The following is a 27,366-nucleotide window of genomic DNA, read 5'->3' as shown; positions in this document are numbered from 1 at the left end:
ATGAAGACATGGGTGGGAAGTTATATAGTGGACTTGACACGTATAGTGAACTAGAGATTACGACAGAGGAGGCAGTCACACATGCAGGTCGTACTGTTTCAGCAAGAGGCAGAGTTCCAGAGCAAATTTTTACAGCAGTTACGTCTAAGGCTGAACTTAAAAAACTGGTACAACACAAGTGTCCAATAATGGGACTGGTTTTCAAAAAGCAAAACAAGAACTCTTCCTTAGTGAAAATAAAAAGCAAATCATTTCGAATATTCAATAAAAACCCTATATTCATTTTGTTTTTCTTCTATTTTTTGCTCACTTATCTGAAGTGACATTAAATCACGTTAATTGGTATGATGGTAATAGTTTTTCTAACCATTCCTATTAATGCAGGGAAAGTGTAACAAGAACTTACAACATTGAACTCAGAAATATGCTTCCAGTCAGTTTTATGAGTGGCAAAGACAGTGGATATACACTTCATCTGCCATAAATTCTACAGCATCAAGTGACATTAAGAACATTCATCTGTGGACAACCTTAGGCCTCCATTAGACCCAATAGAAAGCCATGAGATGAGTTACTGGAGACTCTAAGATACATGTTTTTTCTTATCGTATCTGCGTTTTAAACAGGATGCATGTCATGGACTAACTAGATCAATCACTGACTACATACATCTCTCTCATACAACTTGTCAAACTGAAGCACTGTCTCACAAAAAGCTTTGCATACACTTGGTGAGATAAGAAAGGGAAGAGAGAGAGAGAGAGAGAGAAGGGGGAGTGGAGTGAGAGAAAGATAGGGAACCTTCCAGTAGTCCAGGAGTTAGGACCCGCTGGACTCTCCTTCAATATCTAGCCTCTCGTCATCCACATTGGTGCCAAGGGCCTCCAGCTCTTAGCTGGGTCAGCAGCTGCCGTAGATAACATGCACACACACACAGGCATATTGGGACATTTCACAGAGCGCGGCCGGGCTATAGCCACAAAACAGGTATACTGGCTTTTATATCATCAACTTAACTTTAATCAGACATAAAGCCGCTTGATAAAAGTCAAGCTAACTAACTAGTTTCTACACAACTGCGGCAAACATGTAGACCACTAAGAAATGTTTTCCATTCTTTTTTTTGGGAGGGATTCTCAAATTACCCACAGGATATCTATTTCAATGTCCGTCCTTGATAACAAATATATCAACAGATGGGTGACAATTTAAGGGAAATTCCAATATTAAGTGTCTTTGAAAGGTGTTGTTTAGCCTCCACTAGCCTAACAACGTGGGCCTTTGTTGGTAAAGACTCTCTATCATGTCTGTGGACCACGACTGAAACATGAAGACAAGATTCTGTCAATGGATATTCTCTAATTTGTGATTTCTGATGCTGGAGGAGAACATCTTGGAACCCACAGGTGTGTAACTTTAAAAAAGTTGAGATGTGGTGACTTTAAAGACCATGTAATTCATATAATATTAATACAAATTTAAAACTTGCCCTGTATGTAAAAGAACCACATTTTCTAATGTTTAATCACACTCAGGATTTTCCTTTAATTTGTCGCCTTTCTGTACGTGTACAACATGATGCACTGGAAGCGGTCAAGCACTAGTGTTTTCTCTACTTGTAGCTGGTTTGTTCTTCAGTTAGTAACGACGAACCTCTAACCAACAGTGCTCGAGTCATGTCAGTTGAGAAATCCAAGGCTTCAAAAGCCTAAGTAGAATAAGTAAGTAAAGTTTTGAAAAGAGAAAATAAGTGCCATTATACAAGTGTGTATATATACAGTACATATAAGATAAGAAAGATAATCCTTTATTCGTCCCACAATGGGGAAATGTGGGTGTTACAGCAGCGTATACACAGTATGTCTATGTACAAGTAACATGAAAGAACGTACCACTTGGAGAGAAGTGCAAGTGCTTCATTAGAGCTTTGTCCACTTCAAGGAAGGCCTTCGATATAACTAATTCCAGATTAGACTCCTCTACCAGCAGGTCCCTAAAACAACAACAACCAGATGACTCAACTGATCAGATCATCAGCAACAAAAGATGTGTTGTTTTTTTTTTTGTCCTTACATTTTCAGATTCATTTTGTTACCTGTGACAGTGACTGGAATACATATGTGATAGTTGCATGATTAACGTTTTCCTTACTTGATGAATTTCTCCATGTATTTTTCACAAAAGTCGGCAGCTTCTGGTCCACCATGCCCATCAAAGACAGCAAAGTATAGGATGTTGTCGTTCATTTGGGAGACCTGGAAGCGGTCCTCATTCTCCTTGCGTTGACCAATGAGAGAGGTGCAGCCCACTTTCGATAAGCTCACTTTGGGAATGGGCTTGCCGTAGCGAATGCTGGGAGGCAGCAGGATGGGCTCATCGATACGATTGTCCCAGATGCCGAACGAATCCCAAGTGGTGGGGCGGCCGCTGCTGTCTGCATCAAAGCGTGTGTTGCTGTGTCTCTGTTCTGAAGGGCTGTTGAGTTGTCTCCGAAAGACTGTGAACCGGAGGTGGCTGTCCTGCTGCAGTGAATGTTGGACTAGGGCCGAGTGAAAAAGACCATTGCGACCCGCGTAAGGACCACTGCACCTTGCCAGGCGCGCGAGACAAGCTGCTGACATCACCTTGACAGCACAAACACTGCAGAAGCAGCAGATACAGAGGAAGAGGGGTAGAACAAAACAGAGAAGAAAAATCATTTGGTTGGGACTTGATGCAGAATTTGAATGTACATATATAAAATCGATTTCTTTCTAATTCAGGAGGGACCAACAGTACCGTTATGTCTAAAATGTTGTTGCTGCTGCCAGCAACCCTGTATCGTTTGGGGAAAAACAGTCTCTTCAAAATATAGCTAATCATTACACAAGAATGATCTGCATTATTTATGTCTCAAAGCAGACAGAAACACGTCAAAGTGATAAAATCACTTTTCTTTTTTTTGCATTATGTGCTTAAACTAGTTCTTAGGTCATTAAGGGATCAGAAGGGCCAAGAAGTTAATGCACAGTGAGTGGAAATTGACAAACAGAAAATAAGTCAGAACATGTTTGAGCTGCTCAAATATGTTCCAGTCATTTATCATGCAAAAAAAACACAAACTGCTTTACATGTTCGAAAAGGGTGAGAAGAAGAAAAACTTATTTAATCGCACCCCTTCTCCCCAAGTAATTCATCTATAATTAATAATTAATCAGCTTCCTTATTGATGGAAATCTATACTTTATTTAATATAACTTGTAGCTGTATCTCTAAATTCATTACTTATATAGTTATCCCTATCAAAATATAAGGAAAATTTCCCAATAAAAAAATTAATGAATTACCAATTTCATATATCTTAATCATGTTGTCTAGTTATCTTATATTGTCATATACAAACATACATAAATACACATGTACACATGCAAACATTTAAGCACATATATACATATATGTCAACTCCCATATTCCCAAAATCAAATACCTACAAATATACATTGTTATTTACATAAAAGAGAAGGACAGACAAAGAAATCTTAAATATTAGGTAATCAAATAAATAAATAAATAATAACCCCTGTGACTGCTGACGAAAACACCGACAACGAGCTCACGCGAGCACAATCGATGCACGGATCACTTCTCCGACGTGAGTCACGATGTGCAGCAGCAGCACTAAGTCGAGGCGCATTCTTATGAAGTAACGTCACAGACATCGTTACACGAATGATGCAACTCCCGACCAGTCAACCCGCTAGCCGCTGACGCGAACCATTAAAGCGGCACCTCGGCTAACAAAAAAACAGGGCCGCGTCCACTTCTCACTTCGTTCTGCTTGAATCGTCTTTAATCACATGTGTAATTGCAGTTGGGACAACAATAAAAAACAACAACAACGGTGCAAACGTTCACTTTAGCGGTTTCGCATTTCGGCGGGGTTAGCATTAGCTAGCTAGCTTACACGGCGATTGCTAGTGTTAGCTCAAACTTCCGACATTTTACGGTGACGTGTTGACAAAGGAAACGATACCTTGGATCTTTCAGGTGTCTTCGTATGCCTCAAATCCTCTGCCTCTTGGGGGATAAACGCGCTGATAAAGGAGCCCACACCGCCGCCTCAGTCTCGTACCAGACCTCCTCTCCCTGTGTTGGATACTCAATGTTATCAAACAAGGTCTATAGTGTGATCACACCGACCAATCGGTGAGCAGGAAGCATCAACGCCTCCCTCCCTCCCTCCCTCCCCCCTGTCCGAGATCCCCCTAGTGGCACTAGCAAGTAGTGGCATCTAGTGGCATCTATATAATAATAATAATAATAATAATAATTTTCTTTAAATAGCACCTTTCAAAAGTAGCTTCACAAGGTACTTTCACAAAAACATACATACGAGGATTTTTTTTGTATTATTAAGTTGCATATAGCAGTCAACATATATACACAGAATTAGAAAACGAATATAGAATAAATTAAAATAAAATGAAATAGAATAGAATAAAATAAGATAAAATGAAATAAAATCCACACTATTAACAATAAATTGTATTTTATGTTCTGCAAATTACTACTTTTTCAAATGATTAAATTATGCAAACCCAAATGATAAGGAATAAAGAAAGGGTTGTTGGGGTCTCCATCATATGTATGTACGTACACGGACCTGGACCAATCACATCCTGTGACGTCCGGTGACGTAGGGCAGCGGTGGCACTTCCGCGTTTGTTTTTCTGATCTGAAACGAAAGCACACGTCGAATTTCAGGATGCATCTGTCCAGGTAAACACGCCCTTTTGAATGTCAACAACATTTCGCACATACGTTACAACAAACCGTTTTTGCTGTGCAACACCGGCGTCGGGTTAGAAGCGAATTGTCTGACCATTAGCCTGATTAGCGTTAAGACTGACAGTCGGGGGTTTTGCTTTAGCTCGCTAAGCTTAGTTAGCTGACTATATTAACTGCCAGGGCTCGGGTCGTCCGGCCGCCTGTCGTGGGTCCGGCTGTAAGACGGTGGCAGAGGAAACGTCTGTAGCTTGAACTGGTTCGTCTCGTCGCACTCGACGCACACGTGAACGTAACGTTACATAATTACACGTCGTCGTTACAAATGGTAGAACTGGACCATTGACACTTCACACACACAAACCCCAGCTGCTGTAATTCTGATCACAGTGTTGGCACCACTTTGTTTTTCGTTACAGATGAGATATAAACCATTAATAATGACGACTTGTTGTTGTTGGCAGGTTGTGGGAAATCCCCCTCCAGCCTTACACTTGTCTTTCAGAGTAGCTCTTTAAAATCCAGCTGGGAGACCTCTCTCGAAACTGGATTGGCATCTGCAGGCCTCAGACACCCCAGGTGTCGTCCACATCATGTGGCTTTACAAAGCTGGATTAATTGTAAATTTGTCAGAAATGTGGCGTACGGCATTAACAACGAGGGGTCCTCCACCCTTCTTCTTGTGGTCCCTGTTTTGAAGAGGGACATCTATTACCTTTTTCCCAACCTGGCAACCCAACATTGTTGGTATTAATAAATTCTAAATGATCTATAGAGATCGGTTTATAAACCCTTTATAGAAATGATACCTCCTCAGAAGGAGGTAAGGCAATGCGGGTCGGTGTACCTAATAAATAATGTTATCCACAGTGGATGAAGACAGGACAAAGGACTTTTCAAACCGGTCAGATGTGGTTGTGCTCGGTGTGGATTTATTTGGCCATGCAGCTTTCATCTCTTCTTCTATCATTTTTTTAGTGTGTGTGTCTCATTCTGTAAATCCTCTCCTTTTTTTATAATCCTTGGCCAACTCAGACAGCGACATGCATGTGTTGCATGTGGATTGACAGCAAGGCAGGACTGCTTGGAGCTGCTTAAACCGGGATTACACTGACAGGGTTTATTTAAACACACTGCACGTTCTTCTGTCATAGCACTCACATCATTCTCACACACGGCGCCACGCCCACCTCTAAATCTATCCTCACTTCATTCTTAAAAAAATCATCATCAGGGTTCATACATGGAGCACAGTGATCAGTATCTGAGTGTCACTCTAACTAATTTTTTTTCTTGTTCCCAGGGTTGGAATTTATATGAAGAGGAGAAAGCGGGGCTGATATCTAAGTCTGAACGTTATAGTCTTCATCCATCTGGCCATCATACTCAACACCTCTTCAGATTGGTGCTTGTCCCCTTTCCCCTCGCCAACATGCTGTGTTGGGGGACCGCAAAGGATGGACAACTGGGTATTGGTCTGGAGAGGAACCCAGTGTTTGAGCCCAGGAACTGTCCAGTGTTCAGTGGCAGGGGACTGAAAGAGGTCGCCTGTGGAGGGCTACACTCAATGTTCCTGCTGCATGATGGCAGTGTGTACACATGTGGCTCTAACGGCTGTGGACAGCTGGGCCACGACAAACCAGGGACTTCTCCGGGTAAGTAATCGCCATCAATACCTCATCAACTGACTCTTGGTTAATCATCACATTTTGTACGTGTATGGTTTCACCACACGGCGACAATGCTTTCAGTAGGTGTGTCTGTGTGGAAAGTTACCAACTCCGAGAATGTGGGTGAAGTTGACATGATTTGTTTGTCAGTTGTGATTGCACGGTGATTATGGCTTGATTTCCAAACCATTCTTTCAATCCTTGTGATTGAGTTTTAAGTGATTAAAACCAAAAAATACTTATCATATCATACAGAAGCTGAAACTGGACTTGCTTTTGTAGTTACCCCAAGTTTGTGTAAAAACTGAACAACATTTCCAAATATGCAGTGAAATGTCTTAGAAATCTCGCTGCTCGATATCACACGACCTTGATGACTGAACAACTACAGTACTTAGATAAAGGTACTTAGCAAAATATGTCAACCTCAAGGTTTCCTTACTTTATTTAGCTGTACCATATAATATATATATGTAACTTAGTTTGAGTTTAAAGTGTTGTGTGGTTTGCGTTGGAAACGTTAAAATTGCGAGACTCACCATATGGTCATTTCTAGGAGAGTTTGCTTGTGAAGTGATTGCAGACACTGGACGGTTTGTGCTGTTATCATGTGGGAGGCAGGCTGTGTTACTTTGTGTAGGAATGTGGGTGAAGCTTTAACAACAATGAACAAATGCCAAGAATAACTGGACCTCGAACAAATAAATAACTAGAAACAAAACCTTGGTGACAAATGTACAGGAGAGAAACTGCCTTGATCATATCTCACACAGAATTACACACTTAATGCTGTCTTAATACTAATTAAACAAATACGAAATAAAAGGAATAAGAGGACAACATCATGTAGAAACCGCAAATACAAGTAAAAGAATGGGCACAACAAAAATAAAAGGACAACATTGTGTAAAAGCAAATAAATCCGAATAAAAAAATGGAAAAAATACAACAATAGAAAATCATGATCTGCATTTTAATGAAACCACAGAATCATCTTTACATTGTATGCGGTCTTTTTTAAAAACTGTAACTGTAATATTTTTAAACTGGTCAAACTTCATTTTTAAACCTGCTCCAAAGCAGGAAACCACGTTCGAAACATCTCATGTGCTTTCTACTGCATCTCTGTTTATGATATGTGACATTATTGGGAGGCAATGAATCCAACTTTGAATTGACATGTAAGTGACAATGCATCTTAGGCGATGTTACGGAGTAATGCAAGAGTAGTGTAACTAGAAGTGTAGTGTAATGACTTACTTTCAGCAGTGAGGGATTAAGTAAAGTAAGGCTTTACTTTTAAAAAAAGTAACTAGTGATCTGTAATACATAACTTAAAATTTTTTTTTTAGCTTGCCAACTTAAACACCACAGTAATAATCAAAATACAAAAGGGGATTGAGTTTGGGTTGACAAAATGTGAGTGTTATGGGTCAGCTAAACAATAAGTTCTAAATGAGAGGGTTGGTTGAAAATGAAAATTCAGTCAAGAAAATCCGTTATATTGCCTCTCATGAAAGAAGAACACCTGCATTTCCAAATCAAAGCTGTGCTGCATACTTTAATGTTTTCTTTTCCTTGACCTAGTTCTGCTGAAGTCTGACAAAACCTCCCTCCTCTCCACAGAGCTGGTAGGAGCTCTGGACACTCAGAAGATAACGGTGGTGTCGAGCGGTCGGGCCCATTCTATGGCGGTGAATGAGCAAGGTCAAGTTTTTGCCTGGGGAGCTGGTGAAGGGGGTCAGCTCGGCCTGGGCACCGCAGAGGTGGCTGTTCGAATCCCAAGGTGACCGTGAAGTGCACCGCAGGAGAACGGGAATACTGATTTGTAGGACCTCATAATAAAAGTCTTTATAATGTAAATGTTTGTCTTGATAAACAATGGCTTTTCCTGTTTTGCCTAGGTTGGTCAAAAGATTGTGTGACCATCGCATCTCCCAAGTCATGTGTGGAAATCAGCACTGCATCGCACTTTCTAGAGGTGTGAGAGTCACAGTGTCTTCATAACACACCAACACTGTTCACACCTAGAGTCCTGTGTCCACACAGCTCATATCCAAGCTGTAGCCACATCAAGTTGAGATGGATTGCAGTAGACACCTGACATCAGAATAACCTCTCAAATTCACCTCAGCCAAATTATGTCTTTTCATTTTTGTTCACTCTAGATTAGATTTTTTTAGTTTTTTGAGAGATAGTGTAATTTTTTTTTATGCAATAATTCAAATCATTGCAAAGAGACATAAGAAGATATTCTAACAACTTTACAATATATATATCTGAGAACACGGATATTCATCCATCCTGATTCTTTGAGAGTCGCAGGGGGCTGGAGACAATCCCAGGCGACATTGGACGTGAGGCAGGTTACGCCCTGGACAGGTCGCTAGTCTGAGAATATGGACACCGAAATAAAATGACCAAGTAAATATTGGGGACTTACATAACAACTGGGAAACAGCCATTGTCTTTGTACTTGGACTGGAGTTATACATTCGATCACCAGCATTATTTTTGAGATGTGGGCTGCAGGTTTAATTTTTTTTGTATAATTTTTTTTTTTTTTTTTTGTATAACCCTTGAACTGGTGAAAGTTTTTTCTTTCCATAGCTGAGGTGATTCACAAATCAAGACTGCACCCCGTCACCAAACAAATGTTGTGTATCAGCCTGTTCTCTGTGCTGGTAGTGGTGTAGCACTGTTAACGATTCTGTGTCCTTTCCCCTCTCAGATGGCCAGCTGTTCACGTGGGGCCAGAACACCAGTGGTCAGCTCGGCCTGGGGAAAGGAGAGACCAGCAAGCTGTTCCCTCATCCCCTCAAGTCCCTGGCTGGTATTCCTTTGGCACAGATAACCGCTGGGGGAGACCACAGCTTTGCGCTCTCCTTGTCCGGTGCAGTGTTTGGTTGGGGCAAAAACAGAGCGGGACAACTGGGCCTCAATGATAAACAAGGTAATACTTAACTGTGACAGAATGATGCTGGAAAATTTCACGGGGGTTTCGTAATTACAGGATGTATTAATTTTCATTACAGCTCATATTTAGATTTATCATGGCACAAACGACTTACAATAATGTTTTGGCAAGGGATAGAGAAAGTGTGTATGTCCATAAGGGGATATTATATAAAGAGAAGTAAGAAACCGGTTTTAAATTAGATGAATATTTTGAGCAAGTCTATGTGGCAATAGGAAACAAAGGGTCAGAATTGGTCAGAAGAAAATTTCCTATCTTTGGTTATCTTACTTGGCATAATTAAAAAATTACTTATTGAAGTGTAAATTCAACTGTTCGATTTTCCTAAATGATGCTATAGACTCAAATTCAGAAGTCCACATATTTCCGTAAGTGTCATTTGAATGCATAAGTTGGACTAGTAGAAATGTAGAACAGCGGGACCTTGTCCACTTGTTTGTGTCCTCAGACCGTGCTGTCCCTTGCCACATCAAATTTTTGAGATCTCAAAAAGTTGTGTACATCAGCTGTGGAGACGAGCATACGGCAGCACTCACAAAGGTACAGATCCGATAAAGCCTTACCAGTACATTTTGATTAATGTATATATAAATAAATAAATATATATATTAACCTTTTTATTAATATATGTATGTTTTACTAATTGCAGTGCTGACAACTAAAAAATTGCGTTCCGTATCGTCTTGTCCTGCAGGACGGTGGTTTGTTTACGTTTGGCGATGGCTCGTGGGGTCAGCTGGGTCACGGCTCCACCAACAATGAACTTTTACCCAGACGAGTGCTGGAGCTCATGGGTACTGAGGTGTCCCAGATCACCTGTGGCAGGTACTGTCTGTTCGCGGATACACTGAGTTTTTATTATTATTTTTTTAAAATTGCTCTTTTTTGCTTTCTTTTTTTTGGCCGCATATGAAAAAATACAAATATTAGAACAATATCATAGTTCTAATTGACTGCAGGTTAGTTTGTATGGCATGACAGCTGATTTACTCTTCGCATAGAGGATGGTTGCGTCTCCTGCGATCTTACATCTTGTTTCTAAAACGTTGATTTCTTCAGGCACCACACGCTGGCGTTTGTGCCTTCCTCTGGTATGGTGTATGCGTTTGGATGCAACAGCCATGGCCAGCTCGGCATTGGGATACTGGGGGATGCTAGAAGCCCATTTCCTGTGAAGACCAGTTTGCTGACTGGTCATTTCCATCGAACAGGTAGGCAGAAGGCCAGTTGCTTCGTTTATATGTGACGGTGACAAAAAGGCCTTTTTTTTAAATGCCTGGCTACATGGACAAATAGTCAAATCAGTTTCTGACACAGGGATGCAATAGACATTATGTGTTTGTTCTTATTTATTAAATGAAAATGAAAATTTTGGAGGATGTGTAGACTGTTGGCAAAGAAATGACGATAACAACTACACAAATGATTATATATCCTTTTCTATAGGAATAAATTGAATTCAGCTTGTCATGTTCAGCTGAAATCTTTTTTTAGGCTTGTAGATGACTATGATAACTTCACTGTAATGTTTATCAAAAAAGTTTGATTCATTGTTTTCAGTTGCTGACCAGCTAACACTCCATATTCTTCTTCATTAGAATCAAGACAATATATTGTGACCAAAATCAACTGTGGAGGAGACCATAGTTTCTTATTTTACTCTAATGAACAGGTAGGTGGTTTCACACTTCAGCCTCTTGCTATATTCTAAAGGTATTATTTAAACTCAAAACCTAAAGAATGGTGTCATGCAGAGGTAAAAAATAAAAGAATCTCAAAAATTAGTTTGAGATTGAAATGTATTGACACAAACATTCTTGTATTTCTGTTCTTTAGATCCTCCAATGATTGTATCTGTTCCCTTTGCAACACTTTACTGAACCACCTTCATAATTTTGACTCAAAAGTGATTAAATTTACTGTAAAAACCCCCAAATCCTTCAATTTCATTTCAGTAAATAGTTGACAGTTTTATATATTTGTTTTACCGTTTTTCACCACAGGGTGGCGGTCATGTCAAAAGCTTCAGTATCAGTTCTTTTATAGGAACTCTACTGTTTCAAATCACAACATGTTTGCACGTATAGATTCCAAGGTTATGTTGCAAATGTCTGCTCCAATATACACTAAATAGCCAAGAATCTGTACAGATAAAGACAAAACACACTCGTCGGCTGCAGCGAAATATTTAGACCTCAGGCTTTTGGCAAGGTATTTTATCTTCACACAGGAGAGAGACACAACCCAGACTGACTCTGCACTGAACTGTGCCACGCATAGCAGAAGTGCCACGGCAAACAATCTTCCCGTGCAAACAATGATGCTGTGTCTGTTTATCTTCCTCTCTGCAGCGCTCCGCTCCCCCGGACGACTTCAGAGTGATCAATATCAGTAAGAGCCTCTCCCCAATCAACTATGAAAGGTTAAATTCATGGAGGTTAAAACTGATGTACAGCACAGATTCCAGTGTCACAAAGTAAGTCATGAATGAGAAATGTTCCTTTTAAATTTTTATGCATTGTAGTTTAAAATCGGTGTCTGTTGTTGATCAGGTCATTTTTTTTGTGCTCTGCTTTTTGCTCAGCGAGATCATAATCCAACTGTCCTCCACTGCTTGTTGGAATGCCAGCTTCCTGGACCAAAGGTAAGGGGATTGACGCAGGAATTGTTGCGAGGCTTTTGTTTCACATCACAGCATGTATTAATGCAAAGGTTAAAATGAGGATTAAAAAGAGCAAAAGACTTAAGAAATATTGTCAAATGATAAAGCAAAAAAAACAATTAAACAATTGACGAGGGGATGTCAATCCTGACAGCCCCGCCAAAAAAGAGTCGGGGAAGGTGACAGACTGAACAAACCACAGTCATGCTAGACATTGTAATTACACTGTGCTGCTGGATTGTCCCACTAAATCTCTCCTAGTCACTACAATTTCAAACTGGTGCAAAGTGAGGAAAAATGTCGTTGCACTTCAGAATCAACAAATGTTTTCTAAATTGATCCGTAGAAATTTTACTAGTGTCATTCACGTTGCAGTTTCATCATACAGGGACTAGCCTGCCATTCAGGCATGTACGCCCAAATGTAATTATGTCATGTAACTTCAAATACCACATGGATGAATGCACAGACTCGTACGTGTAAACAGGACTCCTGGGAACTGATTCATCAGGAACTCATAGTATGTGTCCTCTTATCCAGCAAAACATGCTGATCCTCAGGGCTGAGTGCCGACGTCGCTTTGGTCACTAAGGATTTCTCTGACCATCAGTCTGCGATGTAGTCATGACAGCTTTTGAGTACAAACTCATCAGCAGATACTTATCATGTCCTGAGAACAAGCTGCCGAGGACATCAGGGTGGAAAACAGACATCAACAGAAATACTTAATACTGTGCTCTCTGCGGAAAAACTCCCAAAAAATTACCAGAAATTAGGTTTTAACGAATAACCAGTTTTCTTTGGAAAGTGACTAAGTTTATTTACTGGAGCACTGTGCTCAACTACAAATGTACAAATATGAAGTACTGGTAATTTACTTTACAGACTCTAATGTGATTTAACTCTCAGAGGCAGTTATTGTACTTTCTGCTCCTCTGCTTTTATTTTAAACCTTTACTTAATTATTAGATAATTATTATCAATACAAATTGTGATCAACAAATATACAATGATGTGTTATTATTATTGATGAATTATGTAAAATGACATGAGGTGGAGTGACATTGACACGTTAGAGAAGGAGGGCGGCAGCAATGTGTGCAATTGATTTTATATGATTTCATTACATTTTATTCCTCAATATTCACACCAACACAAATTAAGTAAATGGACAGAGACTCTTTCTTGAGAAATACTGAATAAAAAGAAGTCAACAATCATCAATAAAAACTTGAAAATTAGCAAGAGTAAATATTTTATAGTTTTATTGTGTTTTGTTTGACTGTGATTCTTCTGGTGTGCTTTAATTAACCTGCTATTGTCTTCATCATAAATCAGACAAACCAGATTACTTGCCAAACATTGTCGCTGTACAGTAAAGTCAATGAATCTCCAAATTTATTTTGAATTGTTCAAATAAACTGAAGGATTACGTGTTCCTTTATGAATAGAAAGGCCTTCCTTTGTTTTAAAGCCTTACAGTATTTAAGCTTAAACAATGTAAAAAACGATTGCAGTTTTCACTGGACAGCGACACTACACATTCATCATTAATCCAATTCTTTGCTGCTGATCCATAAACATAAATCTTAAGATTAACTTGGAAAATTCAGACTAATGTGTGTTTGTTATATGTCCCCTGTGAGAGAAACAGCTGTGGGATGTTCTGTAGCTCTTTATAGCACAAGCAAGCATGTACAGTATGTGGAATCGTTTCCATCGCATTAGTCTGACATTAGGTTCTTTACACTCATTCTCAAAATGAAGTTCACAGGGATTGTGCTGTCTGCATCAGTGGGTTTTATTTGTTTGGCAAACAGCCTCCACAAGATCTTATCTCATGGATTTGTGTTATGACTAAATAAAACATGTGATGTAAGAATGTAAAAGGTTGCCATCCCTCAAGCTCAGGGTTTTGTGGAGGTGATTCTGTGTGTGTGTGTGTGTGTGTGTGTGTGTGTGTGTGTGTGTGTGTGTGTGTGTGAGTGTTTTCATCGACTTAATACTTCTGGGGTGCGTGTTCACCTTACCATTGCTCGTGTTGTGTTGAGATTTGTCACATCTATCACGGTGACCTGCCGTATGTCGCGTCGGAAAAGACGAGCGTTTAATCCAGAGCAACATCGGGGCTTTACCACAAAGTCCCCTGCATCTGAGCTCTGGCATATTTATATCCTGTTACTGATCTCTGAGATATCGTAATGTTTGTTTTGCGTTCCTTAGCGATGATGTCCACTTCAAGACCAACCCAAAGATGCCAGGCATCGACCTCAACTCTGTCCGATTGCTGTTTGAGACGCTCAGCAAACCGGCCTTCTCTGGGCTTCTGGAGCAGGTACCGGCTCATTGTGTGTTTGTAAATGCATGTGTGCAAGGTTTTTTTTATTTTATACACTCTTTTATCTCCAAAGCCCAGTTTCCTGTATGTCAAGGACGTCCACGCGCAGGACTATTTGACCGCATCTCGGACCTCGAGTGAAAATACAGAAATATAAAAGTTTTGAAATCTTCATGTTCCTGTTAAAGGAAGTATCAGCGATGGTGCTGGAGAAAGGTTGTTGCTATTTGAACTCAACAGCCAAACAAATACACCCCTCCCTTCAATGCTCCTTCAGAGGCTCCACCACCCCCCCCACATTCATGCGTGTGCAATTGCCAAGGCGAAGAACTGATCCCGAAAGTTGGTGAGTTCTGTGAAAAGTGAATGTTACCTGTCGAGCAGAAACTGTGCAATCTCCTCATCCCTGTCGACTGTTGGACATCTCTCTCCACTGTTGACACGCCTATCCAATGTTCGCACATCTCTTCACCCTTTCCTTACTTTAGGGAGACACATTATGCTCATATTCAGGTTCATGGTTTTAATTTGAGTTATCACTTGAAAAGGTTTACACGCTGTAGTGTTCAGAAAACGCATCAGTTTCCTCATACTCTCCATTCCTGTAGCTCCTCTTTCCAGCCTCTCTCTCTGAAACACTTGTTTGTATCTTCTGTTTCTTTAAGGCTGCATGCACGTGGGCCACATATTTTGCCATTGCAACTTTAAAAGAATGATAATTTATAAGGTGTTGTTTTCACAGGTTGTTCTAATGCCCCCATATGGCAATTTAAAAAAAAATAAAAATGCAGGTTTAAAGCAAATGACTGACAAAAGAAGTAAAGGAAAATTCTATCCTGTATTTGCCAATTGTGGTTGTTTTTTTGTTTTGGTCTGTTTAGCAAAAATTACAATTGGTTTAAGTAATTGTCATATTAGCTTCCGGTAGGGTTTTTATGTCACAGCAAAGAAGCAGTTAAAGGTGGAACATCTGGATGTTAAAAAAGAAACATGCTTCTCATGTGAATACTGTGATGTTTTGTTTTTTTTGAAAAGTCATCAACTCCTGCCACAGATTCATGGCACAAAACTCCTGAATGATTCATAACCGCTAACATTAGTTCAGTAATGTTAGGTCTGGGATTCATGTAGCTCAGCCCAACACAAAGGCCACGTTCCAAACCACTAAACGTCTGCCTCAAAATGTCTGGAAAACACTCGGGCAAAATTTTACTCCTGCTGCCTTGTGGAGCTGAGTTGTTTTGGAACTAGAAAAAACTGGTTTACTTGAAACTTTCAAACATATCGTAGTATGGTGCATTTAAAATACTTTTATCTGTATAACAATGACTGCTGTTTCGTGCTTTTAATTAAAATTAAAAATCTGTGTCAATCTCTCTTTAGGCCACCAAGAGTTTTGAGAGCCTGTTGATCCCTCAGCTGCCGCACTCTCCTCCCGACGTCGAGGCCATGAGGATCTACCTCATCCTGTCCGAGTATCCGGCCCTGCGAGACTCCAAGAACTACATCCGCCTCACTATCCCGCTGGCAATGGCCGTCCTCCGGCTCGACGCCAACCCCAGCAAAGTATTGGGTATCACATGTGCATGCACGCACTAGACGTGTTTCTACGCTTGTCGAGCCGATAACACAGAACATGTAACATCATGTCACGTAACGCCCCGCTGCACCATGTTACATCACACCGCATCACCCTTGAGTTGACAAATACAAAATGCTACGTCAGCACCTTCATCCACATCCGCGTTACCTGCGCTTAGCTTGTTATCTCAAGGAATGTTGACAATACAGTACTCCACCGCACAAGAAAGGAGTGACTGATATGCATGGAACATCACCAAACAGCAGAGTCTGGCTCATATTGGGTCACTGAGGCCATTATTCATATTTGGGGAAAATCAGAAGTCACAGAGTGAAGTCAAGTTAAGTCAGCAGCTGGTCGAGGACTTTCAGTGTGAGAAAGGAATCACGCACAACCAAGAAACTCCGCTCATAGCCAACTTGGAACTTCTTGGTATTTATTTCAACACCACTGTGTTTAAATAAACACAACTGTGTTGCACTCGTTGATACTACAACTAGTAGGTGTGTGACTAATGGGGGGAAAAAAGGAGTTTGAGAAAATGGTTGAGTCCCTGCTCAGAGAGGCAGGCCAATCGCTGTGTGAAGTGGGCCTGAATTTGGGTTTGTCAATTTTGGAAAAAAACATCGGACGAAAATGCTCCTAATCTCACTGCATGTCGTCATAGCCGAGTGTCACACAAGCACGGTACTGGTTTCACCCGTCTTTGTGTGTGTGTGTGTGTGTGTGTACATAATAACTCAACAACACGTGGTGGACAGATTTTCATCACACTTGGTGGAATTATTACTTGGGAGAGTGTGTCCATATGATCCATTTTTGGAGCTGATCGGTAAAAGGAAAAGTCCAGAAAAATATGTTCCTAAAAGCACAATTTTCAAAAAATCTCCCCACAGGATAGGGACCGAGAGACAATCTCAATTTAATCTTCCTGGTGTCTCTGCATCCTAAAGAACAAAAGACAATCGACCTGAAGCTTATATAAAAAGAAAAATAATTCCTGATTGTATGGTAGGAATCACGCCATCATCAATTATGCCATATAATGTAGTTATAAGTTTTGCAATATTAGAGACAAGATCTAGAGGTAATTTAGATTAACTAATCATTTGTCACCATGTGGTATAAATGACACATATTATTACAATACAAAAAACTTTGCCTAATCGAGGTATATACATTGCAGTGCTTGTGCAGGGTATGAATCTTCCCTGCAATAAAGAAAGTGGCCATTGAACGTGGACCCTGCTTTTTTACATCTATTGCCCATGTGCAGAGGAACATAAAAACATAACTAATAGCGAACATACATCAACATTTTATTTTTAGCTATATTTGCCCTGTGATTTAATTGAACCTTCTCCTCTGACCCGGCAGACAACTGGTGGTGTTTTGTGGACGGTAGCGTTTTCACCAGAATGGTCGACATGTACAAGAGCATCGTCGTGTTCATGCTGACGGGAGGAAAGACACTGCTCGTGCCGGTGTTCTACGAGAACTATTTTCTTGCCACACTGAGGCTGCTGGAGAAACTGCACAAGGTATCCGCACAAGGTCACACCCTGCTCCTGCAAACAACACGTCGACTCCGCATTCTTTCCTCAGTACAGTCTGCAGAGGAAATGTGTTTGTCCTGGTCAAATGGTTTCTCGGTGGCTGCTCGGTCAACCCTCTATTACACTTCGTACTGTGGCACTTCCTGATGTTGACGTTGTGCGTTTGTTTCATGTTCTCAGGTAAACTTAAAGGCCCACCACGTGGAGTACAACCGCTTTTATATCCCTGACATCACCAGTCTGGTGGACATTCAGGAAGACTACCTCAAATGGTTTCTGAGCAAAGCTGAGATTGTGAGTGCTGACATTACTTGATTCCTTGTTTCTTTTCTTGCACTTTGTTTGGGATACAGCTGTACTGCCCTTAACTCGTGCCAAAGTTCTTTTTTATCTTATTGCAGTGCTGCTTTTGACCTTCCTCCTTGTCTAAGTGACTGCTTGTCTGTAACTTCCTCTCTCATTTGTGTCCTCTAGAAAGTTGGATCATCCCCTTCGCAGGTACTGGAATTTAAGTCTGACCCTAAAAATCCAAAGTTACATATTAAATTCATTCGTTCCGGGGTTTTTTTACGTCAGTGTTGTAATGAGCCACGTCTTATTTTACCTGCAGAGTGACTTCCCCCCAGTGAACCTATGTGCCTATCCGTTCATACTGAACGCCCAAGCCAAGACGACTATGCTGCAAACAGACGCTGAACTGCAGATGCAGGTACCTGCTGCTAATACAGAAGTAGTTTGGTTTGTTGTTTTACACAGCAAATGATTTAGGTTTAACAAAATATATCTGAATTAATCTGTATACCTGTGTGTTTCTTTGCCACCTCTGCCTGCGGCTGTCACCAAGATGGCAGTGAGCGGTGCAAACCTACACAATGTCTTCATGCTGCTCACGCTGGAACCCCACCTCGCCAGAAACCCCTACCTGGTGCTACATGTGCGCAGGGACCATTTAGTAAGTGACACTCTGCGCGAGCTCACCATGTACTCTGACGTGGACTTGAAGAAACCGCTCAAGGTGAGATGATCTCTGTCTAGTCAGGAAAAAAAACCTCTCTGCTCCCCCACAAACTTCTTGTCATCTTCCTCTTCCCTCCTCCAGGTGATCTTCGATGGGGAGGAGGCCGTGGACGCAGGCGGAGTCACGAAGGAGTTCTTCCTGCTGCTTTTAAAGGAGCTGATGGATCCTGTGTACGGGATGTTCACTCATTACAAAGAGTCCAACCTGCTGTGGTTCTCAGACAAAGTAAGTTACCGTGTAAAAATAAACTCTTTATGAAGTTTAAAAACCCCAAAAAATCAATACCTTTATCCATTTCTGAACCTTTTTTTTTTATAGTTTTTTATATAAAAGTAACAAAATACTGTACTGCTGTTTCTACTCTCATATAATCCAGAATCCAGAAAATTTACTGCACTACATTTATCCAATAACTTTATCTACTTTTATTTTGTGACTTGCAGATTGCACGGTTATAGATTACACTATCCAACATTATATAATTAGTTGAAATTATATTGACAAGCTACAGTATTCAAATCATGCTTACACATTTGCGCATTGCTTTGTGCAACACTCTGATAAATCCATTCTTTATAATCAGTACCTTTTGCTGATTTCACTCAAGACGTGTCTCTGCTGTTGCGCTTCCAGTAAACTGCAAAACCACAAAAGGCTGTTTATTGTATCATTGTGGAATATGAAAAGTCAAGTGAGATGAGTACTGTACAACTGCAACTGTGCAAGAAATAATAATAATAATAATAATGATTTCCCTTTCTGTGTACCTCAGTGCTTTGTGGAGCAGAACTGGTTCCACCTCATCGGGATCATCTGCGGTCTGGCCATCTACAACTCCACCGTGGTGGACCTCCACTTCCCCCTGATTCTCTACAAGAAGCTGCTCGACGTACCTGCAACGCTGGAGGACTTCAAGGAGCTCTCCCCCACCGAGGCCAGGTAACTGTGGCGTCAGTCGTCAGTCCGGAAGGCATTGATTTTATCCTGATGCTTTAACTGGCGTGGTCAATGCATAAGTGCTTTAAATAACCCAGCTACCAAAAAGCTTTTATTTTCTACAACTACATCGTTCTGTTGCCCCAGCGAGTCCGCTGTGCACAGTTTCAACTAAATAGTGTAAAAGGGCAAAAGCAATAGTCTGCAATCATATAAAAAAATTGCTCTCTATGTTTGGTTCAACAGTGTGTCACTGTCTTACATAACCATTTCTTTTTTTTAGTAGCAGTGACATTGCCTGCCCCCTGGGGGAATTGAATTTTCAGCAGGAAGCGTCAGCTTTTCCTCAGTGCCTGATTGTCCCCAGTTGACTATTGATTTAGAGATTAGTCCCTAAAGATACAACTATTGTGCTGCTAGTGGAGACGACACAAGCTCAAAGGAAAAACAATTTCACAGTGAACACTACACTTTTATTTTGACTGTCTTCAAGGTTCGAGCAGACCAAAGTCATCACACTGACAACAAAGACATAACACATTGTTCTTTCGGTTGCTTGTTCGAGAAATTAATTTCACTTGTAATGTCTCTGCAACATGACCTCAGCCCCCAGTGGTTGAGATCCAGGTGTAAGACAATGATACTTCAAACCCTCTCTGACTAATTGGTGTTTCCTCTGCCGGCCCCCGTTGTCCTCCTTCCACGTTTCCTGTGTTTTGGGTTGTGAACGTCCAGCATGCTTTTTGCAGGAAAAAAACAACACAGCTCTCTCCCTGTGAGTCATTTCCTATTAATGGCTAATACGTGACCACTAAACCGCTGATCTAATTGACCGTCGTGGTGTTCCCCGTCTATTTGATCCCTGCAGCTATCAACACTCTGCATGTATCAGCAATGATGGAGCTGTTGCTCGTTGGAATATGCCTCTGGTCTTCACCTTGTATTTCACCACACACACACACACACACACACACACACACACACACACACGCATAAGATAGATATCGTGTATTTACCCCTCTGTCATGATCGTGTTGGTTCTTTCTCGACAGTAATACCTGCGATTTATTCTCCGCAGGAGTCTACAACAACTTCTAGACTATGAGGGAGGTGATGTGGAGGAGACGTTTCTTCTCAACTTTGCTGTGAGCATAACTTTTCATCTGTTGCCCCGATTTATGGCGATTTTTAAAGGATGAGATTGCTGTTCATTTCTATATATATACGTATATATATATTTTTTTTTTTTGTGTGTGTGTCAACAAATCCCACAAAAAGACCAAAATCAACAATGTATCTCTCAATACTTTCTGATTTTCCTTCCCTGTCTGTGGCTCTCAGACTCAAACCTGCCAGTTTGGAATATGTAAATATTAAAAAAAGAAAAGTCAAAAATATATGTTTTCATTTCTGAAAAAGGCAAAACAATTTCCCTTAAACAATATTCTTTCTTAATGATAAATAACAAAAATGTTTATTGTATGAAATTTTTTGGTGGTTGCTGCGTGTGTGCAGCAGCAGCAGCAGAGAAGTGTTCATGTGGCCACAATGTGATCTAAAGTTAGGTGTTCCTTGGATAATGACCAAGTAAATCTTCCGTTAACGCTCAAAATGACACTTTGTTTTGGTCACATCCACTCAGCCTCACTAGATCTGTCCTCTCCAAGTGTGTTTGACTGACTCAGAATAAACTTCAGTGTCCGTGTTTATCTTAAAGAGGGAAGAGCGTGGGTCAGCTGTGTTTTTTTTATTAGTTTGCTTAGAAAAAATTGATCAGGCTCTGCACCACAGATAACTTCTGTTTGTATAAATTCATCGCTGGTTTTTGGTCTTTTCGTGGAGATTGACAGAGAACAGGAAACTGATGTCACCAGACTTGAACTGAAAACTGCTGCATTATAAGCTTTTACACTGTAACAACTCCTACTGCATTTTAAAATCTGATTGCTTGAATCTCAGATCACCAGGGAGAACTACGGGATGACAGAAGTCAAGGAGCTGATCCCTGGAGGAGAGAGCGTCAGTGTAGACAGAAACAACAGGTGAGGCAGCTCCAGAGGTCGAATGTGCACAGCTGGATTTAGTGCGACATTTCAACAGATTGGATTTTGCAGAAATGCTCTGTACCCTAATAAACAAATGACAATTTATTTATTTTTAAAATATTTTTTCCCTCCAACACTGAGATTATCATGTGCTCCTACAAGCTGGCAGCTCGTGTCCCATTGTTCCAGCCGAAGGTCATGTTTTGTGTTGAAAAGATTTTGGTATTATGAACCGTCACTCACTTTTTTTTTTTATTCTCCACTGTCCCACACCGTGTTTCTTAAGCTCGTCCTTGTGCCAGTGGCATTGATTACAGTGTTGTGTGGAGGAGTTGCAGGGCCGGGCGGTGTCAACATGTCTGGCCGCCGGAGCTGAACAGATGGCGAGAGCCGCGGTGACCCGAGTCGCTCCCCTGAAATCCCGTCAGCGCTCTCGCATTAGAAATTGCAACAACAGAAATAATAGAGAAATGTGTGAAGGCTCCACTGTGAACTGTGGGTGTGATCTATATTGTTGAATTTAACTAGATGTGCTTCTGTGATCTGTATTTGTGAGCTTAATGGAGGTGGTTCAGGGCGGCTCTTGTATTCTTATTGGTTTCATATCACACATGGGGCTGAAGAGCATGTTTTTCTGTTCCCTGCGGCTCAGTTGACATGTTTAAACAGTGTTTTCAAAGCATCAGGTTTCCTTCATTTGATGCTTTCTGTACTGAAACATACTCCTCTGAAGGTCCGGTTTCCCAGCTCGTCGGGTTTGTTTTTCTCGACTTCTGTCTGTTGGAGTTGGATTAAGGGGAAAAAAACATGGACTCTGTCAACAAAATGTGTTTAGATAAAAATTAAAAAGACGAGCAAAGAGAAAGGATCAGGACTCTTAACTTATTTAGGTCACTCGACGTGGATGGCAACTAACAACTACAACTTAATAGTTTCATAAAAATTAAATGTTGGCAAACAATTTGTATGCAAAATGTAAATTTGCATCATTAATCAAAAGTTTCTCACAGTAAAGAAAATACTGTCTTTCTTCCACCATGTCTCTCTGTGTGTATGTGTGTGTGTGTGACATCAGCGACTTGTGTACCAAGTTTCGACTTGCGTTGTTTGCGGGAATTTTCACAGTCAGCAACATACGTGAATTCACTATAAAACACCAATTTACAATTTCTGTGTTAATCTCTGAATGTTTTATTCATTTATTATATTGATAATGTGTTGGTTTTACATGTAAAATACAATTATTAGACAAAATTATGTTTTCTTGTACAGTTGATTTGCAAGGATGCAGCTTCTGCGCAGAGCAAATGAATGATCTGAATGTTTACTGTGTGTTTCTGTGTGTGTATGTTTCAGGAAGGAGTTTGTCGAGGCCTACCTGCGCTACGTGTTCTCGGACTCGGTGAGCGAGCAGTACTCGGCCTTCTCCTCTGGTTTCCTGAAGGTGTGCGGAGGGGAGATCCTGTCGCTGTTCCAGCCGTCAGAGCTGATGGCCATGGTGGTCGGCAACAACAACTACAACTGGGAGGAAATGGAGAAGGTCAGTGTGATGTTCAGAAATCGCGTTGTGTTTTTGATTTCCAACAAACTTCTTGTTTGGGACACATTCAGCACGGTAACCATTATCTGTCTCTGATGATTGATTGATTGATTGATGATTTGCGAACGTTTCGGCATGTGAGGGAACAGTTTGCTGATCTTGTGGACAGGGACAATCTTTTAATCACCGCGTCTTCTTTTTTCCTCTTTGTTTTTGCAGAACACTGTTTACAAAGGGGAATACACAGCGACTCATCCAACGGTCCGATTATTTTGGGAGGTATTCCACGAGTTCCCTCTGGAAAAGAAGAAGCAGTTCTTGTGTAGGTGTTAGACTCTGATCGTTTACTGTTAAGTAAATCAACACATATTCTGCCATCTAACAATCATGAAACATCTTTGCTAAAATGCGTCACTGTAACGTTGGCGTCAGTCCAGGTTTGCACAAATTGAAAAGTGTTTAGAGGCGTAATGCGGTACATGTGTCAGGCCTGAGGGCAGTTGAAGGTAGGCCACGATAATTGCGTATTGTTAACGTATGATACATGAATATGAATTCAATAGTTTTTATTGACCTAAATAACAGCCATTGTTTCTACATAGGTGTTTGCAAGCCTCGGTGCTTCTGTCCTCTCATCTGTTCTCGTATGATGAATCCATTACTGGTTTGGACTAAAAAATATCAGAAAATAAGGATTTCTTAGTATTTTTCTAAAAGGCACCATGTCTTCAAGTGTCTTGTTTTGTCTGAGGCCTAAACGCAAAGTCTAAACTTTGGATAACATTTCTCTCAGCAGCAAAACACAAATCGTGTAGGATCAATATACTGCAAGCTCACATGATTCAGTATTAAAAAAATGGCCTTAAAATGAGGATAAAATTGTTTATCGCGATAATTTCTGGGACAATACATCGTGCAACAAAAAGGAGTGATCGTGACAGGCCTAGTTGAAGGTAGGTCAGTTATTTATTCTGCTCCTGTAAAATACTCACCACCAATTGTGTATTCATCCATGGCTGAAAACTAATCCCTGACAACATGCCGAGTCACTTAGAAAAATACAGAACAACAGCAGCCTTATCCTTTTTCACAGTGCTTCAGTAGCCAATTTGAACTCCGCCCCTTTTCTGTCTAGTGTTCCTGACTGGCAGCGACCGAATCCCCATCCACGGCATGGAGAGCCTGCGCATCATCATCCAGTCGACCACGGCTGAGGAGCACTACCTCCCCGTGGCCCACACCTGCTACAACCTGCTGGACATGCCCCGCTACCAGACCAAAGAGATCCTCCACCGCCGCCTCACTCGGGCCGTGGAGCAGTACGAGGGCTTCAGCTTGGTCTGAGGGATGGCGGGGGGGGGATCTGCAGCAGTTTGAACGCACTTTAACAGCAATACACACAACGTCACGTATGTCAGTGTCAACACAGTGTGAGGGAGGGGAGGGAGGCGGGGCTTCGAGACACAGGAAGGTCACTGTCTTCACATGCGCTTACAAGATTGTTAGGCATCTTGAATATGAAAAAGGTCTATCTATGTAAATGCAGAGCGTTTTCTTTTTGGTTTTCATTGCTTTGGGCAATAAGGAGCTGACATGGATTTGTTCAGAATATATATATATCATAGTCCTAAAAACAACAACAACAATACAATAACCCTAAAAGGTTTAGGACCAGAAATCAAAGGCCAGTGAAGGTTGAGAAACTCTGACTTTGAATGTTTGCATAGTTTTAATTTTTGTCTTTTTCTTTTTTGCACTGGTGTGTTATATTTTATATTTGACGTATTAAATTCTATTTTTCACCTTTAAACAATTGTTATTACCTTGAGACAATACAGCATATCTAATTTTTGTTTCTGTTAATTTATTAAATAGAGTGGTTATTTTTTGGACAAAGTAAATATGTATAAATGTGTATGTGCGTGCGTGTGTGTATTTGTAAATAGCACTTTGAATACAATATTTACTCCTGACTTTGGTAGGAATTCTCAGCAAGCTTTTCCTCTCTGCCAGGGTAAATGACGTGTATCTGACAGGCTGCAGTGTGAAACATGGTGAATATTATTTTCAATCTCTTCTTCTCTTTTAGCTGTGGATCACAGAGCAGCTGACCTCGTCTTACACCTGCATTCAAAAGTGTTGCCTTCTGTATGGACATGCTGACTTCTTAAAGTTGATTTTTACTGGCCGTGGTCCGTGTGCATGTTGTTGAGTGGGAGAAAAAAAGAAAAAACCTGTTCACCATGGAAACGTTTGACATTCTGAGTTATATGCTTATAAGTCATGGTGGATAATCAGTTGAAAGACTTACGACTGTCCCAATGCTGCATTCACGTACCGCCCCGACTTGGGAGCGTTCACGTGTTCATGTTATTGTGTTTCAAATTTTGTTCTAGTTTGTTACCATGTGAAATTAAATACAGAGTATAGCTCATATTGAATTAGCAGAGTGGATTGTGTTAGTGGAAATATTAGATTCTGTTTTAACAACCAATGTTTATAACAGTTTTGTTGATATTTCGCGTAGTTCTTCTGACAGTGTCCGGATTACAAGTTTTTTTCCCCCCACACTTGAAGGCAGCATCAGAGTACAACTAGCAGACAGTTAGCTTAGCACAAACAAAATGAGCTCACAGATTAAAACGTTATACCTCGTTTGTTTCATCACAATAATTTGTGCAAAAAAGAAAAAGAGTTTTTCTGTTTTTACAGTTGGTTAAATGTGACCCGAAGAAAAAGAGATTTCTGTTCGATGAAAGCCACTAAAAAACGACTAAACTTTATCGTGTTGTTCTTGTGGCTGTTACCAAACACAGTGCTACTGTAATATTTAGAAAGCAGAGCTGGAAATAATACATTCAGTCACTTACTTGTACAGTTTCACGTTTTTGTTTTATTGGAAAAAGGGAAAATATTTAATTCCACTACATTTATTTGCCTGCTTTAGGTAAATGTATACTTTACAAACTAAAGATTTTTGCATTTGAAACATGAAGCACTGTCAAAATATATAAAATAACTAAATCGACAAGTATAGAGCTCAAGTAATTTGAAGTGTAAATTGAAGATTATTTAAACATTTTTTATTACAGTTTGTCATTTTAAATGTAAATCTTTTTTTATAGTTTTGTGACGATTTGCTGTTTTTCATTTTAGTATATGTTTGTTTCTTTTTACGGGTTTCGATGTTTGGAGTGATGGATAAAACACGTTAACGGTTTGTTAATTGATTGATAAAGAATAATATTTATGGAAAATAGTATTGGACAAAAATCAGCTTAGCTGCAGCTACAACGTAGCAGATCAGTAGTAATGATGTGATGATGTAATATTTGTCCTACCGCTAACTTGAAGTACATTTTCCTGATTATTACTGAAATAATTTTACTCAAGTAATATTTTCAATGCAGTACTGAAACTTGTATTGGAGTACTTTAACCATTCGGTACCGTAACTTATGTAAAAAGCTCTGAACACTCAGACAAATGTGACGACACCGTAATACCCGGTAACACCCGTAGCTTTGCCTAGCAACTGCTTGGCGACAGAATTGTTCAATTAACACTCTACTTATTGGTACAGATAAAACAAAGGAGTTATAAATGATTAATTACTGAGTGCATTTCTCAAAATGTCCCTCAAAAAACCAAAATATATTAAAATGAACATTCTTAATTATAATTATCTGTTTCCAAGTTGCAAAATTAGCTGTTTCCAACTTAAATATATTTTATATATATATATATATATATATATATATGAATATATAAATCTTGCCCTGATACTGTATTTACTTCTACTGAAAAGTCAAACCTAAACTAGGTCGTGCAAGTGTGTGAAATGGTCTTGCATATAGCCTCTATATTTATTTATATATATATATATATTTCATACACGTCTATGGTGTCAATGTGACTTCAGACAGTGAAATGACTTGATGTGCTCTGACATCATTCAGCAATAACAACCTGACAGCCCAACAGTGTCGTGATGACTCTGGGTCTTCTGAGATGCTTATACCTTAGAACAGTTCATCATATTTCCTAGCTCTCGTTCTGCATGTTCCACACGTCCAGTCAATATTTGTCTAATTCAAGATGATTTCTCCTGCAGAGTCTAATCCTATGCAACCTCGACACTTCTGCACCCTCCGTTGTGCTACAAAAAGTGTCTTTTTTCTTTTTCTTTTTTTGGATATTGTCATTAATGTACACAATTACTACATCTACTGCTGTTCCAGCCAAATGTTTTTGAAATAAACAATAGTGTAAAAATGTT

At 40.2% G+C, this 27,366-nt stretch overlaps 2 protein-coding genes across 8 annotated transcripts in view; one reads left to right on the top strand and one right to left on the bottom strand.

The window, feature by feature from the left end:
* The window catches only part of ppm1kb (protein phosphatase, Mg2+/Mn2+ dependent 1Kb), an 11,180-nt gene extending 4,155 nt beyond the window's left edge, over window positions 1-7,025 (bottom strand). Inside the window, exons 1-5 of one of the 3 annotated variants that reach the window (XM_035638143.2) lie at window positions 6,974-7,025; window positions 4,643-4,714; window positions 4,013-4,125; window positions 2,152-2,640; window positions 1,893-1,993 (exon numbers count right to left, since the gene is read on the bottom strand). In XM_035638143.2, the coding sequence (XP_035494036.1) occupies window positions 1,893-1,993; window positions 2,152-2,621 (571 nt within the window). In that variant the 5' untranslated portion in view covers window positions 2,622-2,640; window positions 4,013-4,125; window positions 4,643-4,714; window positions 6,974-7,025. Of the gene's footprint in view, window positions 1-1,892; window positions 1,994-2,151; window positions 2,641-4,012; window positions 4,170-4,636; window positions 4,715-6,973 lie in introns of those variants that run through there. The other 2 variants (XM_035638144.2, XM_035638142.2) reach the window with 2 other exon arrangements.
* herc3 (HECT and RLD domain containing E3 ubiquitin protein ligase 3) lies at window positions 4,621-27,366 on the top strand. Of its 5 annotated transcripts, none has more exons than XM_035638140.2 (25): window positions 4,621-4,758; window positions 6,068-6,419; window positions 8,061-8,220; window positions 8,339-8,415; window positions 9,166-9,387; window positions 9,860-9,951; window positions 10,106-10,236; window positions 10,471-10,622; window positions 11,010-11,083; window positions 11,763-11,887; window positions 11,996-12,055; window positions 14,297-14,408; window positions 15,795-15,984; window positions 17,371-17,534; window positions 17,730-17,843; window positions 18,024-18,047; window positions 18,160-18,258; window positions 18,394-18,564; window positions 18,649-18,792; window positions 19,340-19,506; window positions 20,582-20,648; window positions 21,463-21,545; window positions 22,905-23,088; window positions 23,308-23,410; window positions 24,224-27,366. In XM_035638140.2, exons 2-25 carry the CDS (start codon window positions 6,197-6,199, stop codon window positions 24,430-24,432), a joined length of 3,147 nt encoding a protein of 1,048 aa, XP_035494033.2. In that variant the 5' UTR covers window positions 4,621-4,758; window positions 6,068-6,196; the 3' UTR covers window positions 24,433-27,366. The 5 variants fall into 5 exon arrangements, with proteins under 5 accessions (XP_035494033.2, XP_047189993.1, XP_047189994.1 ...); XM_047334037.1 differs by lacking the exon at window positions 4,621-4,758 and adding an exon at window positions 4,999-5,023; XM_047334038.1 differs by lacking the exon at window positions 4,621-4,758 and adding an exon at window positions 5,858-5,882 and having other exon boundaries at window positions 18,394-18,501.

Source organism: Scophthalmus maximus, chromosome 8 (genome assembly GCF_022379125.1).
Source record: "Scophthalmus maximus strain ysfricsl-2021 chromosome 8, ASM2237912v1, whole genome shotgun sequence".
NCBI classification, from domain to species: Eukaryota; Metazoa; Chordata; class Actinopteri; order Pleuronectiformes; family Scophthalmidae; genus Scophthalmus; species Scophthalmus maximus.
The sequence above is the reverse complement of the archived record's forward strand: the minus strand, read 5'-3'. Positions and strand labels throughout refer to the sequence as shown.

Coding starts and splice junctions, on each gene's coding strand:
- herc3 (XM_035638140.2), top strand. CDS start 6,197: ATGCTGTGTTGGGGGACCGCAAAGGATGGACAACTGGGTATTGGTCTG. Junction 10,237..10,470: donor TCCCAGATCACCTGTGGCAG/GTACTGTCTGTT, acceptor TGATTTCTTCAG/GCACCACACGCTGGCGTTTG. Junction 10,623..11,009: donor TGGTCATTTCCATCGAACAG/GTAGGCAGAAGG, acceptor CTTCTTCATTAG/AATCAAGACAATATATTGTG.